General features: G+C 38.8%; 2 protein-coding genes across 3 annotated transcripts in view; one reads left to right on the forward strand and one right to left on the reverse strand.

Moving 5' to 3' along the window:
• Positions 1-230: 230 nt before the first annotated feature.
• Positions 231-15,400, forward strand: tsen2 (TSEN2 tRNA splicing endonuclease subunit). Of its 2 annotated transcripts, XM_017451127.3 has the most exons (11): positions 231-535; positions 4,848-4,914; positions 5,074-5,113; positions 6,402-6,948; positions 10,526-10,600; positions 12,419-12,469; positions 13,684-13,822; positions 14,250-14,286; positions 14,895-15,006; positions 15,098-15,187; positions 15,280-15,400. In XM_017451127.3, exons 1-11 carry the CDS (start codon positions 350-352, stop codon positions 15,337-15,339), a joined length of 1,404 nt encoding a protein of 467 aa, XP_017306616.1. In that variant the 5' UTR covers positions 231-349; the 3' UTR covers positions 15,340-15,400. The 2 variants fall into 2 exon arrangements, 1 of the variants encoding a protein (XP_017306616.1); XR_006980760.2 differs by lacking the exon at positions 15,280-15,400 and having other exon boundaries at positions 14,833-15,006.
• Positions 15,401-16,048: 648 nt separating this feature from the next.
• mkrn2os.2 (MKRN2 opposite strand, tandem duplicate 2) overlaps positions 16,049-19,349 on the reverse strand; it is a 5,642-nt gene continuing 2,341 nt past the window's right edge. Inside the window, exons 3-4 of the mRNA XM_017450590.3 lie at positions 17,119-17,287; positions 16,049-16,978 (exon numbers count right to left, since the gene is read on the reverse strand). Of these exons, the coding sequence (XP_017306079.1) occupies positions 16,720-16,978; positions 17,119-17,287 (428 nt within the window). The 3' untranslated portion in view covers positions 16,049-16,719. The remainder of the gene's footprint in view (positions 16,979-17,118; positions 17,288-19,349) is intronic.

The raw sequence follows: 19,349 nt of genomic DNA on the forward strand, positions 1-19,349 counted from the left end.
TATAAGACGTCTGCTTTATTTGAAATATTTCGACGGTGTTCTCGCTGTCAAATGCCGTTTGCTAATACCTGCCTGAAGCTACTTCCTAAGAAAGCCCACATTCTTGCACGTACCGCCTTCTTTCTTTGAGAGTGCCTAACGCTGAGCTATGATTGGCTAGTACACCCACAAGGTGCTCGCTGATTGGACAATGAAACTAGCCAATCGTAACACTGGAAATAACGCTACCTGGGGGGGGGGCGGGGAAATAGCGCGTTGTGTTCACAGTCAAAACAGCATACTCAATTTTCCTACCACAGCCGTTATATTTTATATTTATGTGTTGGGCATTTGCGCGATAACTTGACTAATGGAAGCGATATTTCACGCTCCAAAACGGAGGCCAAAGGTTTATGAATCTTTTGAAGCACCACTTCCTGTTCCGTTCAGCAAAGACTCTCCATCAGAACAACAGATACAAACATACAGAGCTGAAATCATACAGCAGCATGTTATAGTGAGAGAAAGCGAACATATTCAAGCTCTTTATGGAAAGGTAAGCTTCGGTTTATAAGCTTTATTCATCCAGATAAATAAATCTGAGAGCTCGGGGTTTTTTTTTTTTGAAGACGGATGACCACGTGCACAGTAAATACATACACGTGCGTTGCTTAGGAGTTTCAAACAGATACACCAGATACATCTGAATTTCAGACGCTTGTTAAAAATGGCCGTTTGATGTTGTTGAAACTTTTCATTATGAACATTCAGTATTCGATATTCAGCACCTTATATTTACTGCAAATTCAGCCGGTAGACATTCAGATTCATTAACATATAACCTTTGACCTCAGTGTTTTGATTGGCCGGCGTTGAAATCGACTAGATCGCGTTATTCTGTCATATCAAATTGTCCTTTTAAACTGGTTTATATTATATTAAACTAGTCAGTAAGGAAGGAAATATATTTACCTTTGAAGAATTCGTGATTATTGCAAATTTTAAGTCAATCCCAAACGATTTTCTGTTGTCATATGGTGTTATGATATTATTATATAAGGGATTTGCTTGCTTGTTTTCTTGCTTCTTTCTTCAGCATCCTTGATCATGCTGTCACAGAGATCCAGGTGATGGTGGCGCACTAGTGCACAACACAACGAAATTTAAAACACAAATATAAGTTAACAACACAACGGAAATGCTCCCGGCCACTAGGGGGCAGTGTCGGTATGGGACAGAACAGATGTTTCTGATGTTATTTCAGGAATTGACCCATTAAGATTATCCGTCGCAATATCAAAACATTCAGTAAAAGTATTTAGTTGACTTCAAACCAATTACATACATTAAATACATCATGTACCAAGGTCTGCTTCCAATGATTCCTTGCTGTAGACAATTAAAAAAAAAGATGGACGACGCACCTTCACACTCTTCCAGTGTAGAAAAGTGAAGCCGCCAATGTCCCAATATGGTGCTGACATCTTAGAGCCCGAGTCTGCACAGTAGTGAACGTGAAGTAGAGCCGCGGTATCAAGGTCCCGCCCACACTCCCGCGGAATCAGTCACAAGCACACACCCCCGAACTTTTTCAACTCATTATGTCGGTGTGAAATAAACAGTAATGGGGATGTGAAAATTAAATTTAAAGCTCCAGTCTCCTCCTGCAGATCCTGAAAAAAGTTAGTTGGTGCCTCAGTGACTACTTCGATCAGAGAAGCTGTCAATCATGACATCACATCCTTTTTTTCTAGCATCGAATAACTAGCTAAAATCAAACTTATTTTAAAAACAAACACTTGAACTTACATCAGCGTGATAAAAACAACCTAAAATGATGGACAACCATCTTTGGGGGGAAAAAAAAGTTTTGAAGTGTAATTTGATTGTTTAATTTGTCTCATGTCCCATTAGATTACATGAGAGGGCGGGGTTTATGACCTATAGTGCATCCAGCCACCTGGGGGCGATCTAAACGTTTTGGCTTCACTTTTCAGGACTTGTGTGGCACACTTGTTCCTTGCACAGACTATGGCGCGACTTCTGGTTACTTGTTGTTATCAAGTCAGATTGTTATCAAGATAGCAGTTATGCTAAGGGTATTAATCGTTCGCCGTTAAGGTAAATAAATAATTTTGGAGCACAATCATTTCAAAAGCTCAGGCTGGGTAATGTGATCATCTCCCTGCCATCATTTACTGAGGAATGAGATGACGACGTGAAGACGTGACCTCGGATAACCTGTTTAGCTACATCTTGTGATCTGTTGCTTCCGACATTTAAAATGAGCGTAAACACACACACACACACACACACACACACACGCAACTGATATGTACGTTTATTGTATCAGCACAGAATATACAAGTACAATGTTAAAAAAATAATAATAATTCTTTACACGTACTGCAAATAAACACTTAAGCAAAAGACACTAAATATGTCTTTTAATATGTAAAACAAAAGAACTCGTTCTGCACATACGGGCAGAACTCTGCAGTGACATTTCCACAATCCACGCCGTTATATTACAACATGTATTAAATGCGAACGAGGAAAACAAATAGAAAGTAAACAATAGTAATTTAACAAATGCACTGCGTAACGCATTCCATCCGACATCAGCTATTACGGTCACTTCCACTAGACACCGGAAATTTCACCCAGAATGATTTCTTCAGCGGTGGATAACACCAGAAATATCTGTTCTGTCCCATGCCACGCTGCCCCCTAGTGGTCCGGGGCATTTCCGTTGTGTTGTGGCTTGATTCTTTTGTGGTGTTAACTTATGCTTGCGTTTTAAAAAAATTTTGTGTTGTGCACTACTGCGCCACCTTAAGTTGACACACCAGTAGGCAAAAACATGTTTTCAGTCAAATGCTGGTTAAAAAAAAAAAAGAAGAGGAAGATTTGTGCTTTATTCTAAAACCATTGTCTCTAGTCCACATAATCACAGCTTGGATCAAACTGCTTACATTAGTTGGTTACAAAACATTTTGGGACTCTCCCCAGTAAGGTACCTGTTGATAAACAAAGGCAAGGAAGTTTCGTATAAGCTTCTCCCTCACAGACTCCCTTGCATTTATTTTGTCACTGCAATCACACTTGACAACTTTGGCAAAGGATATCTGGCTTTATGTTGAGATCAATCCACAGTGAATTTGAACGATTTAGCTGTTTAGTTATTTAATAACAATTTAGAAACGGTATTCTTTGGGTTTACTAATTACGAGAGAGAAGTGGGAAATGTGTTTTGTATTTGTAATGTCATTAATTTACTGGCAAAGTCTAAAACCTTTTGAAGAATATATATATATATATATATATATATATATATATATATATATATATATATTTTGCTATATGCAAAAATGAACCACCTCATACAGCAAAAGCTGTTAAAACATGGAGTCTGTGTAAATCATGCATTTCTGTAATACTATGTGTTTGGGGTTTATTTAATTTATTTATTTATTTGTGTATGTGTGTGTGTATATATATATATATATATGTATATGTGTATATATATGTGTGTGTGTATATGTATACATACATGTGTTCGTGTGTGTGTATATATATGTACGTATATAGATTGAATTTATTATTATTTATTTTTGTACACATTTAAATAAAAATGTCATTGTTCATTATTTAAAGCTTTATTTTAAAATAAACCTTTAAATTATTTTGCTTGTAGTTTGTTAGGAAACTTACGCTCACTGGTCACGTTAATAGGAACGCCTGTACGGTACACCTACTCATTTATGCAGTTATTTAATCAGCCAATGTGTAGCAGCAACGCGATGCATAAAGTCATGCAGATACAGGTCAAGAGCTTCAGTTAATGTTCACGTCACACATCAGATTGAAGAAAAGGTGTGATCTCTGGGACTTTAACTTGGTGGTTGGTAGCAGATGGGCTGGGTGGAGTATGTGAGAAACTGCCGATCTCCTGGGATTTTCATACACACTAGTCTCTAGAGTTTATACAGTATGGTGTGAAAAACGAAAAAAGGTCTGCAGGCTGAAACACCGTGTTGATGAGAGAGATCAGAGGAGAATCTGAGCTGACAGGAAGTCGGTAGTAACTCAAAAAAGCACTCTTTACATCCGTGGTGCACAGAAAAGCATCTCAGAACACACAACACATCGAAGCTTGAGGTGGATGGGCTACAACAGCAGAAGACCACATCAGGTTCCACTCCTGTCAGCCACGAGCACGAATCTGAAGCTATCATGGACACAGGCTCATCCAAACTAGACAGTTGAAGACTGGAAAAAGGTGATTTTTTATTTTTTATTTTTTTCTTCTAATCTTCGACCATTCAGTTTGGTCCTGGCTGCTCAAACCAGTCTAGCTATTTTCCTCAGACCTCTCTCAATGTGTTTTGTTTTTCGCACCATTCTGTGTAAACTCGAGAGACTGTTGTGTGTGAGAAAATCCCAGGAGCTCAGCAGTTTCTGAAATACTCAAACCAGCCCATCTGGTACCAGCAACCATGCCACAGTTAAAGTCACAGAGGTCACGCTTTTTCCCCATTCGGATGTTTGATGTGAACATTAACTGTAACCCATCCCTACTATGGTAGTCTGTACTCGTAGCCTCCCCTTGGTTTTGATTTATTTGTTTTGTTTACACTGTTGTCTGTGCGAATATGATGTCTTCATTTTGCTGAACTTTGCAGTATTAAAATAATCGGGGGGGAAAAAACCCCCAAAACGGATCTACCGTAGCACACGTTTATAGGTGTTGGTAAAACAAAAGCAGGTTCTGGTGAACCTGACTTAACTCTAGAAGTTGGCCAAGGTGGATTTTAACCATTTTAACCATTTCACAAAAACATTTGCTCTTGTTTGTGTCTTTTCAGGGTTATTTTGGTAAAGGGGTTCTGTCCAAAAGTAGACCACAGCACAGTATTTCTGAACGGTGGGAATGTGGGTATTAATAGGAAACTTATTTGCATGCTTCTTCCTGTTCACACAGAGCCACTGAAAAAAAGTCTCAAATGTCAAAATACAATGCAATAAAAGCTCAACTGTTTTACATGTTCTTTTTCTTTCTTTCTTTCTTTCTTTTTGTCCTCTTTTATCTAGATGTAGGTGACACGTGTTTACCAGTCATCCCCTTGCCAAAGTAGGTCATTTTAAACATCGTTTTCAATGCGTAAATGTATTTGTTTTAATATTCCAGATATTATTATTATTATTATAATACCATATCATTAGTCAGCCAGATATGGAGACAGTAAATGCAGATACACAAAGATATCAAGTTAAACCGTATGCAAGGATATAGAAAGAGATCAGGGACCCCTTCTTCATATACTGGTTTACTCATTAGAATTCTAAACGAGATGTCAGTTTGAGTTCGAAATGTAATACATTTCTGCTCATGTTTCGTTTCATTTTCGCTCAGGGAAAAATCTATTCATCTGAGTAGGCATAGTTCGGTCCCTGTCTCGAATAGACCCATAACAAAGCAGTTCAAATATACGTGCAGCGATCATCGTAGACTTGCGCTGTGGACGGATATGGTAATATATCTCACACGCGCATGCTAACACAAAATGCTAACACAAAAAATGTACAGCAGAGGCTTAGGCCTAGACTTGGATAAGCTGCTCACTTTCAGAGATAAAGGACCAAACTCTGCTTTTCCATGTCACATTAATACATATTTTGTACCTGTTTTTTGTTTTTCTTTATTTGGGAAGGTGCGTGAGGTGTAGCTTGAACTGATGTTTTATGAGTAAAAGATTAGTATGCGATGATGATGATGATGATGATTCGTATCAGTATATATGATAACAGTATATTGAGTGTGTTGAATGGATCTTCAGCGTGAGTGTTTATAGCCTTTATGATTACAGCAGCACTTCTTAGCTTCACATTTCTACTATTCAGATGAGATTGTCCACTGAAGCAAGGGTGAGCCGACTTTTCCACAATTCCGATCATTTTTGCTCAGATCAGATCCGTCACTTTTGTAACCACGAGCGACCCATGATCCGTCTTTAATGAGAACGCACTTGTCCCAACAATTTATTGGCCAGACCGATTCATTTTGATTTCGATTCGGTCTAATTTCGCTTGAATCAGTTCCGCAAGTGAATCACCAGTTTCCCCATCCTTCCACCGAATAGCAGTGACTTTATCGCTGTCCTCTATTGTTGTTTCAGATGATTACGACAACAGTGATATGCATGTTGTGGGGGGGGAAGCCACGTGAATTTCAATCTAATAACATCATAAGAACTGAAAAAATTAACATCTGTGTCACATTAAGGCAGAAAATCATATTTGTGTTACTTAAGCCTGGTAATATGAACGTAGCCTTGGGCATAAACAGTTTTTTAGGAAGTGCGTCATCACTCCGTTAAAGCACTAAACCAGTCAATATGTCTTCTGTTCCTGCTACACAGATACGAGCAGCATGTAAGATGGGCCCGCTCTGCTCTCCTGGCTCAGGGTTTGGATGAAGAAGCTGCCAATCAGGTGCTGAAGGAGCTGACTCATCCTGTCGAGCTGGATCTGGAAAAAGAACCCAGTGAAGAACAAGTCGACGTTCAGGAACATCAGGAGTCGGGAGCGTGTCAGGCGCCATCTTCAGAACAGGACCAGCCGATGGAGGATGTAGCAGCCGCAAAATGCGAGGAGGGAGAGGGCTCGGGATTCTCCAAGGCTAAGAGACCTCGCAGACAAGGGGACCTGTGCTATGACCCTCTAGCTGAAATATATCCTGAAGAACCCGAACAAGTCGATCCAAACGCACTCGCCAAGGTCAAATGCAAACGACATGATGACTGGATCGTTCATTGTGGATGTCGAGTAGATGCAAGTGAAATGATGAGCGGTGGGTCAGTGTCGGACACGCGGGGCTGTAATCTATCAGTAGCTCGTAGTTATGTTTTGGTGGAGGAGTCTGAAGAAGATGAAGATGGAGATCCTTATGACGAGGACATCAAACGAGTAAATAAATACCTGTTTATTTTCTTGGCTTGTTTGGCCAAAAGGACTGTGACCATGCCACTGAGCATTGCTACAATTTTGGAAGAACCTACTAACCCTTTTGTGGCTTTCTATGTTTAACACACTAGACTTCCACTATAGTGAAAGTCGCTATAAACATTGTCCGTTAAAATCTATCGATAATTTGCGAAACTCTCGATAAACTTGTGAAATTGATGGAAAAAGGCTTTCTGAAAATATGAGTTTAGCCTATTCAGAGCGTTAGCCTACGGAAGACAGCTTGATCCGTTGCTGAAAACCTGAAGAAAAGCAGTCACAATGGGTGCTTTTCAAAACTTGAATTGATATCTTCTTGATTATTTGGTCCTACCTTCTTGTACCATCTTTAAGAATGCACCAGTTCTTCCATGCAGAGAGCATGGCCAATTTCGCTCCCCTGGCCACGCGTGACTGTGGCGGAGGCATGTATGGCTGGATGAAAGTGACTGCATACTCTCTCCCCATCAGTCAGCAGGACGCTATCCAATCGTGTGCGTCTCTGAGCTCACGTCTGTGTAAAAGGGTAGATAACCCTCTCCTCCAAGCAGCAGTTCAATTTTGGGTTTGGCTTTAAAGTCATGATCAAGTTCAGTGACCAAGAACGTCTCGCTTGATAAATAGGCTTGCTCTCGATTCTCGATTCCGCCTGTCTTTATTTCCTTTTCTTGCATCCTAAGCTAAGAAGCAAAGAGTTTAAGAAATGAGACGCACCCATGTGTCTTGCCGTAACGTTTCCTGGCACTCGGATACACCTCCCTGCCTCAAACAATCAGCGTTCGGGTGGCACCACTGACTGATATACACTATATGGCCAGAAGTATATGGATACCTGACCATAACGCCCATATGTAGGTCTTCCCCCAAACTGTTACCAAAAAGCTTGAAGCATACAATTGTCTAGAATGTTTTTGTACGCTGTAGCATTAAGATGTCCTTTCACTCCAACTAAGGAGCTCGAACATGTTCCAGCATGACTATGCTCTCGTGCACAATGTGAAGTCCGTGAAGAAATGGTTTGCCAAGTTGGGTGTAGAAGAACTCTAGTGAACCCTGACCTCAACCCCACTGAACACCTTTGGGATGAATCGGAATGCCAACTTCATGCCAGGCCATCTTGCCGGACATTGGTGCCCAAATTCTTGTGTTCTTGTGGCTGAATGAACAGAAATCCTCATAGCCATGGTCCAAGATATCATGGAAAGCCTTCCCAGAAGATTACAGCAGCAAAGGGGGAACAATTCCGTATTAAAGCCCATGCTTTTGGAATAGGACGCTAAATACTCAGGTGTTCACATACTTTTGGCAGTATAATGTAGATTTCCACACTGATGTGTATTTGATTCTTAATTCTTGCTTCTTAATGATTCTTATGCGTAAGCATAGCGATCAGAGGTGCACAGAAATGCTAGCACGGAGCGTTCCAGCATTCTAACAGCATGCCGTGTGTATCTGCGGTGCTCTGTCTAAATCATCCTTCAGGAGAACACTACTCGGTTGAGGCAGGGAAGTGTGTCTAGTTGTGTCCGTGGAAACATTGTCAGAACGTGTTGTGCCCTTCTTGAATAGGTTTTATCAACGGTTTGAGTCATTTTGTCTCAAGCGTAAACAGTTTCCGATTAGCAGTATCATTATTTTCCGTCTTCCGTAGGTTGAAGGTGTGCTCCCACAACCAGTCTTTGAATGTCATATGTCAAAAATCCATATAATATATCATTAACTGATTCATAATCTCAGTTCAGCCCTGTTCACACTGACAGTTTCTCAGGGTGATGTCTGCAATGCCTTATTTCACGTTGGACTGCAAGAGCAAGTAGATCAGATCTGGCAACATTTTTAACATAAACTATACAGTTAAACTAATGTTTAGCCTAACATTTCAAAACGTGCATTAATACAGAAATGCAAATGTTTAAACCTGTTTATAATTGCAAGTCTAATTAGGATTTGCTGTAGCTATCCTATATACAGTGCCCTCCAGTAATATTGGCACCCTTGGTAAATATGAGCAAAGAAGGTTGTGACAAATTGTCTTTATTTTTTTAACCTTTTGATCTTTTGTTAAAAAAAAAAGTTCACAAAAATACTCTGCGCTCGTGGATATCAAAAACACAAGTTTATCCCAAAAAAACTCTGTTAAATATAGGTGTGCAACAATTATTGGCACCCCTATGAATTCATATGAGGAAACATATATTTGAAATATATTCCTATTGATGTTTCACATTTTATTAGTACACCTGGGTGACTAGGAACAGGAAATTGTTCAAACATGACTTATAAATATGAGGTAACACATTGAAAATGCCCATTTCCACCATCAGGGCAATAATTAAGAAGTTCTAGTCAAATGGAAATGTTATGAATCGACCTGGAATTGGACGTGTGTCTATATCGTCTCAACGCACTGTGAAGAGGACGGTTCAAGTGGACAAAAAATCTCCAAGGATCACAGCTGGAGAACTGCAGATGTTAGTTGTGTCTTGGGGTCAGAAAGTCTCCAAAACTACAATCCGAAGTCACCTTTGGAAGCCTTTGGAAGTCACTTTCATGTTGGGAAGGGTTTCAAGAAAAAAGCCTCTACTCTCATCCAAAAGTGTTTGCCGGACACTACTGGAACTTCAAATGGGATCGGGTTCTATGGTCAGATGAAACCAAAATAGAGCTTTTTGGTAATAAACACCAGAGGTGGTTTTGGCACACAGAGAGGTAGCCATATGGAAAAGTACCTCATGCCCATGGGTAAATATGGTGGTGACTCTAATGTATTGGGGCTGTTTTTCTGCCAGAGGACCGGGACATTTTGTTAGGATACACGGCATCATGGACTCTATCAAATATCAATAGATATTAAATGAAAACCTGACTGCCTCTGCCAGAAAGATTAAAATGGGCCGTGGTTGGATCTTCCAGCAGGACAGTGATCCAAAACATACATCAAAATCAACACAAAAATGGTTTACTGACCACAAAATCAAGCTCCTGCCATGACCATCCCAGTCCCCTGACCTGATACCCATAGAAAACCTGTGGGGTGAACTGAAGAGGAGAGTCCATCAGTGTGGACCTCGAAATGTGAAGGATCTGGAGAGATTCTGTATGGAGGAACGGTCTGAGATCCCTCGCCATGTATCCTCCAACCTCATCAGGCATTATAGGAGAAGACTCCTATAAAGGGAGGTTTGTTTGATCTCCATGAGCGCAGAGTATTTTTGTGAATCTTTCAACATAAGATCAAAAGGTTAAACAATAAAGAAAAATTTTCACAGCCTTCTTGACTCCTATTTACCAAGGGTGCCAATACTAGTGGAGGGCGCTGCATAAAAGTGCCTCATACATTAATGTGACTTGTACAGCAAAAACACATTTATCTTTTTTTAAAAAACACACAAAAACTGAGGTGTGGCTCATACTGTGAGTGCACCTTATAGTTCAGAAACTCTTATTAACCTCAGCTTGAGCCAATATGACCGTTCTCATACGTGCGATGATTGTTTACATCTTATTTATTTTTATTCTATTGAACTCTTTTGCATTGCAGAGCAGAAGAGGCAAGTTGGTGTGCAGAATCAACCCATTTAACATGATGGAGTACCTCCAGCTCAGTTATGAAGAGGTAAGGGAATTCTGCGAGGCACAAGCTGTTGGTTTAGTACAGAGTGATGAAAGGTCTGTATTACACAAGTAAGAAAAGACTTTATGGATGGGTTAGTAAAAGCATGTGAACTCTCCAATCAATGTCAAATTTCAAGGGATGCCGTTACAGAAGGTTGAGAACCTCTGATATAGAAGATTAACCAAAACAATTCAATTCAGAATTCCATAACAAAATACATTTTGTTCCAGGCTAATTATAAAGACTAATCTGCTGTTTTAATTTATTGCAACTAATATGCATTTTTCTGTCATAATTTTAATACTTGCCAATTGATAGAAACATAGTTTCATGATTCCACAGCTACTTATATCCCTGTGTGTATAATATTTTGTATGTGTGTCTGCTCACTGAGTCTGCAGTATCAGATAAGTCTCTGTAAAGAGAGTTTATAGTAGTTATACTCCTCAGTTGTAATTTAGCACTTATGCTTCTTAATCTTCAAACACATATTGGCACGTGACGGGTGTCTTAAATCGGTATCAAGTGACTGCTCACTCAAACTGTGCAGCTTGAACTGGCTGGGAAATGAATGTTACCAAGGCCAAACATATGGAAAACCATATCCTGTGCTTTACCTTCATTAACAAATATACCATGAAGCAACTGTGAGCTTTGAAATACTGCAAATAGCAAACTCCTAGCAAAGCGCTGATTAACTAGCTAGCATTGTTTTTAATTACCATTAAGGAACGTATCGCTTGCCATTTTTTAAACTCTAGTGTTTACGCTGAAATCATGGAAGTGGAAAAATGCTTGAATTACACTTTAGAAAAGCTGTAAAAAAAAAAAAACCACCCTGTTTATTGTTGACCATTTTGTTAGACCTGAAAAATCCATATGAAAGTATGTAAAATATGAAAAAAATACTCAAATTTAATGTTCAACACAAGTAGATTTTCATTAATATGTTCGATAAAATGCTAACGGTGTTCAAGCTTAGCGTAAATCCTGGACTAGCATGCTTATTGTAACAGACAAACAAATAGGAATATTATAATTATGCTAATGTAGTAAACAGTATACAGTATTACTATAGGCCACTAATCAGCACAAGTGTAGTTCTAGAAAATGTGACTAATTCGAATAAAGGAATTCTATACAGCACGGATTTCTTTTTAGTTAATCCTGAATTTCTTTGAACTAAAAATATTGACATTTTGCTGTGGTTTGAACTTTACAGATTATTCACAGCTGCAGCTCATTACCTCAAACGGCACCGTGCTATTCCAGCACTCCGTTATTAATACACTGATTTGTTTTCTTATCAAGGTGGAGATGTCATAAACTTGAGTTAAGTCATATTTTCACAGCTGGATTTGATCGAGGAAATTCAACTCTCTGAGCCAGTAGAAACAGTTAAAGAAGCCGTGAAAGTCTTCGAACGTAGCCATTTCATGCCCATTCCCTTCACAGGCTAATATTAACACAAGCCTCCCTGAAGGATAAACATGGCCCGACGTTAATATTTCAGCCAATGAAGACGGATAAACCCAGTTCTGTCAAGCCACGCTTACCCAAGAGTATCGTTAAAGAGTCCGAGGGGGTCAAGGTGAATGTATGCAGTTTTAAGAGTCGCAATTTACAATCCCTGGGCATGTTAGCTTTCATTTTTAATTGATAGCGAAGGCCATCATGTTGAACTTTATGCAGTGTGATCTTAAAGTGAACCCATTTCCACCCACACATCCCAGCGCTGAAAGAATATTAGGTTTGAAGTGTTTTTTGGCTTATATCCTCTCTAATTCGTCACTTATGCTCTATACCGTTGCATTGCAGGCTTTCTTCCTGGTTTATGCGCTTGGATGCTTGTCAGTTTTCCGCGATGGGGTAAGTGTGTTCCTTCATTCCAGGATACAGTATGTGCAAGTTTTGCCTAATGATGTTAAGACAACACTAGTTATTCTTTGATGATAAATTTTAAGTATAATTTACACTCCTACATTCTATTTAGAAAAACTAATATATACACAGTGCCCTCCACTAATATTGGCACCCTTGGTAAATATGAGCAAAGAAAGTTGTGACAAATTGTCTTTTATTGTTTAACCTTTGATGATTGTTTCACACCTATATTTAACAAAGAGATTTTTTTTTTTTATAAACTTTTATGTAATTGTTTGATATCCACGAGAGCAGAGTAGTTTTGGGAATTTTTTTAAACAAAAGGTCAAAAGGTTCAACGATAAAAGACAATTTTTCACAGCCTTCTTTGCTCATATTTACCAAGGGTGCCAATATTAGTGGAGGGAACTGTACATGTATCTCAATGGCCATTCAAACTCCTGCAATGATTGTATTCAAATCGCAATTAGTTCAAGATTTAGTGTGTAAATATTCATTTAAAAATGAATCGACCTCTAATTCCATACTGCTACAGAACAAATGAACGTTGCCATTAGTTCCATATTGTATTTGTATGACATAAACATTGAATGTGAAAATATTTCAGATTATCATAAACGTTGCTGTTGAAACGTTAATGTTCTCTTGATATATTGTATCTTTCTTTTCATGCATTTCTTGCGCCAGCCGATAACCACATAGAAAAACTGCTTCCTCCACACAGCTATTGAGAGGGTACCCCTCTCGATGGACTGGCATCCCATCCAATTTTCCTACCACACACACACACACCGTATCAGGGATCCAAACAGATCCATCATAACCCTAATTAGCATAAAGTGTTACTAAAGATGAAAAGCATTAAAATTCTGACAGCCATAAGGTATCACTAATATCTCTTTGTTTCATGAATGTACCAGACATCTACTGGTGTTTGTTGTTAGTATTGCCGTGTTGTGTTTTTTCTTGAGTTGAAGGCTTCGCTATAGATCTGCTCTTAATGCCAGCGTGATATCGTTACTCTCCATTAGCCTCTTTCTGTGGATTTTCAGTGGACTTTCCGTCTTAAACTAGCTACAGGAAAGATTAGTTTAGATTACTGCCAAAAAATGTTACTTTGCGTTATGAGTCAAAGCTTATGTTGGCTGCAATGCACAAAACACATATTGTAGTCTTGTGGTGTGTGTTTTGTTTTTCAGGAAGCCTTGTCGATCCTTCAAGTTTGGAGAATGTTTCGTTCAGCGCAGCCCAACTTCGAGATCGCGTACGCAGCCTATCACTACTTCCGCAGTAAAGGATGGGTGCCCAAGTCAGGCATTAAATACGGCACTGATTTAAGTAAGGAAGCTCAACCACACCACCTACAGAAGCTTAAATTGCTAAATGTAAATGTGCTCCAGGATCCGCATAGAGTACACCAATCTTGTCATCATGGGAAGAACTATTCCTCATTTCCGACGTGTCCCAATTTATCCGTTCGCAAAGAGTAAGAATATCCAGCTGGTGTAAGTGGAACTAGTTGACAGGTGAATTATTCAGCTGGACTAAGCATTGCTTTCCTTCATCTCCTTACCTTTCGGTCTGCTGTGTTAATGTCAAGGCCAGGAAAGTGACTCTTGGCACCGAATTTGGAGCATGAGACTGGATTCATGGCGCCGTTTCTGACACACGAGTCTCATGTTTGGAGCAGTGTAGAGTTGCATGTCCTCTAGTTCTGAGATTTTCCTTAACAGGTTTTTTTTTTTTTTTTTCTTTCCGTCTGCAGTGCTGTATCGCAAAGGACCGCCATTTTACCATGCAAGGTTGGTATTGGTTTAGTTAATATGCTGTTTAAAAAATAATAATGATCTTAGGCCAAACATAGTCACTTGGACCCCTAAGAATAATAGTAATAGTAGAATAACTTCAACAAGCCGTAGTTTTCCCCCTTAACCAACCCCAGCCCCTCTCCGGAAACTATAAATGTTAAAATGATGCTATGGGGGTGGGGAAATGCACAAATAAAAGCCAGAACAACTAGCATGGCAATCTTGCTAATGAGTTTTTCTAACACACACTTGGAATTGCATGATCGTTAACGGTCTATAAATTCAATTTAAAACCCACCCTTGAACAAGACTTTAACCTTTATTTTTAACATCTTCAGCTAGTAAGTGTTGGTCAGCGTGATACTGATATCATTTCCTGTTTGATGTTCCTTTTAGTAAGGAAAAAAATCTCTGATTTTCATGCAGTTCATTCATTTTTTGTTTTTATCAAAATGTCCATCCATCCATCCATTTTCAGTGGCCCAACACCTTATTAATGCTTTTTATGAGTTCTTTTCTTTACATATTAAATATGTTTAGGTCCGTATTTGACTGTCCTTTGAGGATATGGTTGTACATTTCCTCCTGCTCTTGGTGTGTAGCTACTCCGTGGTGGTGGAGAGAGTAGATGAGTCCCTCCAAGGTGCTCCTCTGAGGCCACTTACCTGGAGATCTTTAGCTGCTCTTAGCCGAACCACTGCTAACGTCTCTAAAGTAAACCCTTCTCTTCACCTTTGTCATGTTCCTACAGTTATTCATTAGTATGTTAGGTTTGCACATTGTTGTGTTCATGTTCCACGTGCAGGAGCTGATGTTTTCCTACGTCGTCGTGCCATCAGATATGACCGAGGAGGACTTCTCCTCACCAGAGTGCCTGAAAAAGTTCAAAGTTCAGGTGCCGAGTTCATTTGTTCATAGAGTTGGGTTTAATTACAAATCCGTTATTTTTAGCTGTATTTGACTGTGTGTGTGGGCTTTTTATTTCAGGAGATTATTGTGAGCAGATGGGTATCATCAAAAGAGCGAACAGAACAGGAGGATATCTAGAAATGGTTCAGCTCTTGAGTACCATTAAGTTGTAATAAAAAATTCTTTGCACTTTCTGTAATGCAGATTTCTTGTGTTTTTCTTTGCATAATGCAACAGGCAGGAATATCTTCATTTATTTATTGATTTTCATGTGATTCATTTACCTTTTCTCTTCTCTCCTCCCTTCCCTTTCCCAAATATTTCATTGAGAAGAAGAAGAAAAAAAAAAAAAACCCGCCCCCCGGCTCATCATGGCTACTCAATAACTGTCTCTGGTTATATAAATATTATAAAACCCAAGAACAGGCACAAAAATTTAAGTGGGAAGTGTCTGTAACTCCATAAAGTATACAATAAAGGGATGCCATTTGTTTAAATAAATAAATAAATAAAAATAAATAAATAAATAATAATAAAAAAAAATCTTACAAACCTTAGATCTCTTGACAGGATTACCTCTGACGTTCCAACAAATAAATCTTAAAGGCGTGCCTGTCCCAGCCGGAGTGGGACCCCCCCCCCCCCTCCCCAGGCAGGAATATCTTAATATGCAGACAATACAAAGGTAAATGTCCTTTACAATTTTTGCTCCTAATTTGGGTCAGTGGTGTAGAGGTGTTGAGTGCATTTTACAACTTCAGCCCTTGGCTGCATTCGCATCCCATTCATTGTGTTTGTGACATAAAAATGCAAGAAGTCTTCCATTCATGGGTTTTGTCATGTTTTATTACAATATTAGAATTCGCATGTAATATGCATCAATTATACACTCGAATGGTTTTTATTTCTTTGTGGACACGCCACATCCATAAACGCCAGTGGTAGCAGATTCTCTTGCTTGCTGGTGCGATTGGTTAGCGTTGTAGCGTCGAATAGTCAAGCCGATATTAATCCATACAGGATGTCACAGGATTTTATTTGTGATCGTTGCGGCCAGAAATACTCGATTCTGCTGCGGATTTTTTTTTTTAAATGGTGATGAAATTTGCACATTCTTGGTGCTGGCGAAATTGCAATTGCACAAAATTATTTTGCAGTCTTTCGCAGTGAGGTTTGTTGGTAAATGAGGCTGAACATGCATTGTGATGACATCACACGACGCACCTTGGCGAAAATCTGCGGCCATTTTGAAAAACTGCAAGCTCCTCGGATTATTGTGGAGTTTGGTACCTTATATAAGTAGAATGAATGTTTTCTCGCGTACACATGACTCATTTCAGACAAGTGGATACATAGGTTTCTGATATGAATCTTTTAACATACTTGTATTACTATGTTATAGATTATTAGTAGTAGGATATTGAAAGATCTGGGTCAGATTCAATATCAATATTCCACCGAGTCATAGTTTTGACTGGCATGAAGCTGCATAAGTGTTTATTTCATTCAAAATTCAAATCAAGTCTTGCTCTTCCCATCTTTATCTTCATCATTCTGTCCTTCCTGTGAGTCTCTCTTTGGACTGTCCACGATGTAGAAGTGGTTCAGGGATATCTCCTGACACAGCATGGTGTACTTGGAAGCCCTTTTGACGCGTGGAAGAATGAAAGTCTGCGTGAACTCGTCTTTGCTGAGTGTTCGCTTGGATTGCATGGCCAGCACACAGTTTATAAACATCAGCGTGTAGCTGTAGCAGTTGTGGTTCTCCTCATTGAAGCTTCAATAAACCGGAGCAGAGAGACAGAAGTAAGACAAATATCTACAGTATTTTGTTACACTTATCAGCAAATGAAGTTCACACTGTAAGAATCCTTCGAATTTATTTCAAAAGTATATCCAAATAAATAAAATATCTGCCTTTGCCAGAGTGGATCCCACATCTGGGCTGAGGAGAATTTCTCCAGGTACTGATCCCACTGATTGATGAGATTGTACATGTCAGGCTGGACCAACATGATGCTGACGCAGTGTTCCCAGCCCTCACGGTCTCTCCGCACGCCACACTTAGTGTAGTTATACACAACACCTTCACAACAATAAAGAGAGAGTACGTTACGCACTTCCACGTCGTTTCTGGCGTTCCTGAAGTACACCGATTCTTCTCAGTTTAACGGAATAGTTCAGGCAAAACTGAAAATGTAATCGATCAGCAAAAACATTCTCACTCACATTTGTTTTGCACTACAGATATGAGGTAGCTAGCAAGTAAGGAAAGCCTATAGCCACCAGCTTGGTCGAAAATCATTACGCACTCTCCTCACACAGCATGAAATAAATAGCAAAATCAGTCTGTATTTAAACAGTTTATACCACAGCGCTTTTGAATTCTTGATTCTGATTGGTCGGGACGTGTTGATATCTTTTCTATAACATCAGCTCTGGCAGTTATGGTTTCTATAGTAGCAGCTCATTCACAGAGACTTGTATGGGGAAGAGTATACTGTACAGAATCTCTAAAAGTCTAATAATAAATGGAAATGTGTTGTTATTTAACAAAGCATGTATAACCTTTGATATGATGAAGCTTTCTGTGAGGAGACGTTTATTGAACAGTTGCAGAACGAGTCTCCGTCGTCAGCGATTTGCAATAATAAGAAAAGTATTTCAGACAGAGGACATTGCGCTTTGCCCTTTTTTTCCATTTAACTTTTTTTTTTTTTTTTTTTAAATACAACTAAATACAACTTGCTACAACTTAAATGAAATGTTTGGGACGTGCTGTTATTGGAGAGTAGTGAACTTTGGGTGGTACAACAGGCTGCATTGCAACACTATAGCATTGATTATTTTCCTATAACAGCATGCCCTATTGTGGTTTAGTTCCCTTACATATATATTAAATTAGAACTAATATTATTACACAGATCGTTATAGAATTCCACTGTACAGCTTGGTCCTGGGCAGAGTGGCATCAAACTATTCTGAGAAAGTCATCGTGGCTTCTAAAATTTTTAGCTCTATAATGTTCGGTTGTCTATTTTTTTATAGACAAGTCAGAGAACACAAGTCTAACAAGTCTGTTTAAGATACTTACAACTCGGCAGGTGTGTGACGACCGAGTCGTGCAGATCGTAAGATGATAAACCGGAGGCTCTACACTTCTATTTAACAACAGCGAAGAATTAAGGAGGGGTAACGGGGTATATTTCATTTGTAGCTAAACTAACATCGCTCCTCTCACTCAACTCCTTTCTACTTAAAGCCCTCCTCTTCTACTTTAACCCTATTTTCTATTTCATCCCTCGTCTTTCTACTTAAAGCCATATATTTAATATATTTTCCAGATTTTGAATATTCAAAAAAAAATATATACTAACATGAAGTATACTTTCATGCTTGGAAGGTATTTCCCATATCTAGATTGTAATAGGGTTGTATTAGGTAGATTAATACACATAATATGTTCTTAAATGTCCTGCTTATTACACAACAGGAAATATTATACATATATACATATATGTACACACACACGTTTTATAGATAGATTTAATGACGGATAGAATGATGGATGGATATACCTTTAGTTACCTGAAAAAGTAAACATAATATGGAGCCCATTTAGATTTGTTTGTTTGTTTGTTTGTTTTTGGTTATTCATCTCCTCAGAAATACATTATAATGTTCATTTTAAAACATTTATTTTACACAATTATTTTAAAATCTCATAGAAATACAAATTCTTACTTGTTTATCGAGACAACAACGTTCTTAATCTGTCCCACATTACACAAAGCTACCGCACACTCGCGGAAAAAAGGGTTCTAAACTGTACCGTTGCTTGTCACTGGGGTCGTACCCTCACGCGTACAACTTTTGTATCTGTTACCTAGAAATATGTATGTAGTGGACCTTTAAAGCTTTACCCTAAAAGGTTATTATGGTGCAATAGTGTACTTTTAATCATTTTAACAGTATACCGTTTCCACAGTTGCAGGTGAAAGATATTAGATACGAACCCTTTCATGCAAAGTAGCTACAATTATGGTCAGTCAAATTAAGTATAAGATGTAAATCACCTCCAGGTCATTCAAGACCATTACTGTAATCAGTTGCCTGATTTCTGTTAGTCGCTAGACTATTTGCCATTA

The sequence above is a fragment of the Ictalurus punctatus genome, chromosome 21 (assembly GCF_001660625.3).
Source record: "Ictalurus punctatus breed USDA103 chromosome 21, Coco_2.0, whole genome shotgun sequence".
In the NCBI taxonomy this organism is placed as follows: Eukaryota; Metazoa; Chordata; class Actinopteri; order Siluriformes; family Ictaluridae; genus Ictalurus; species Ictalurus punctatus.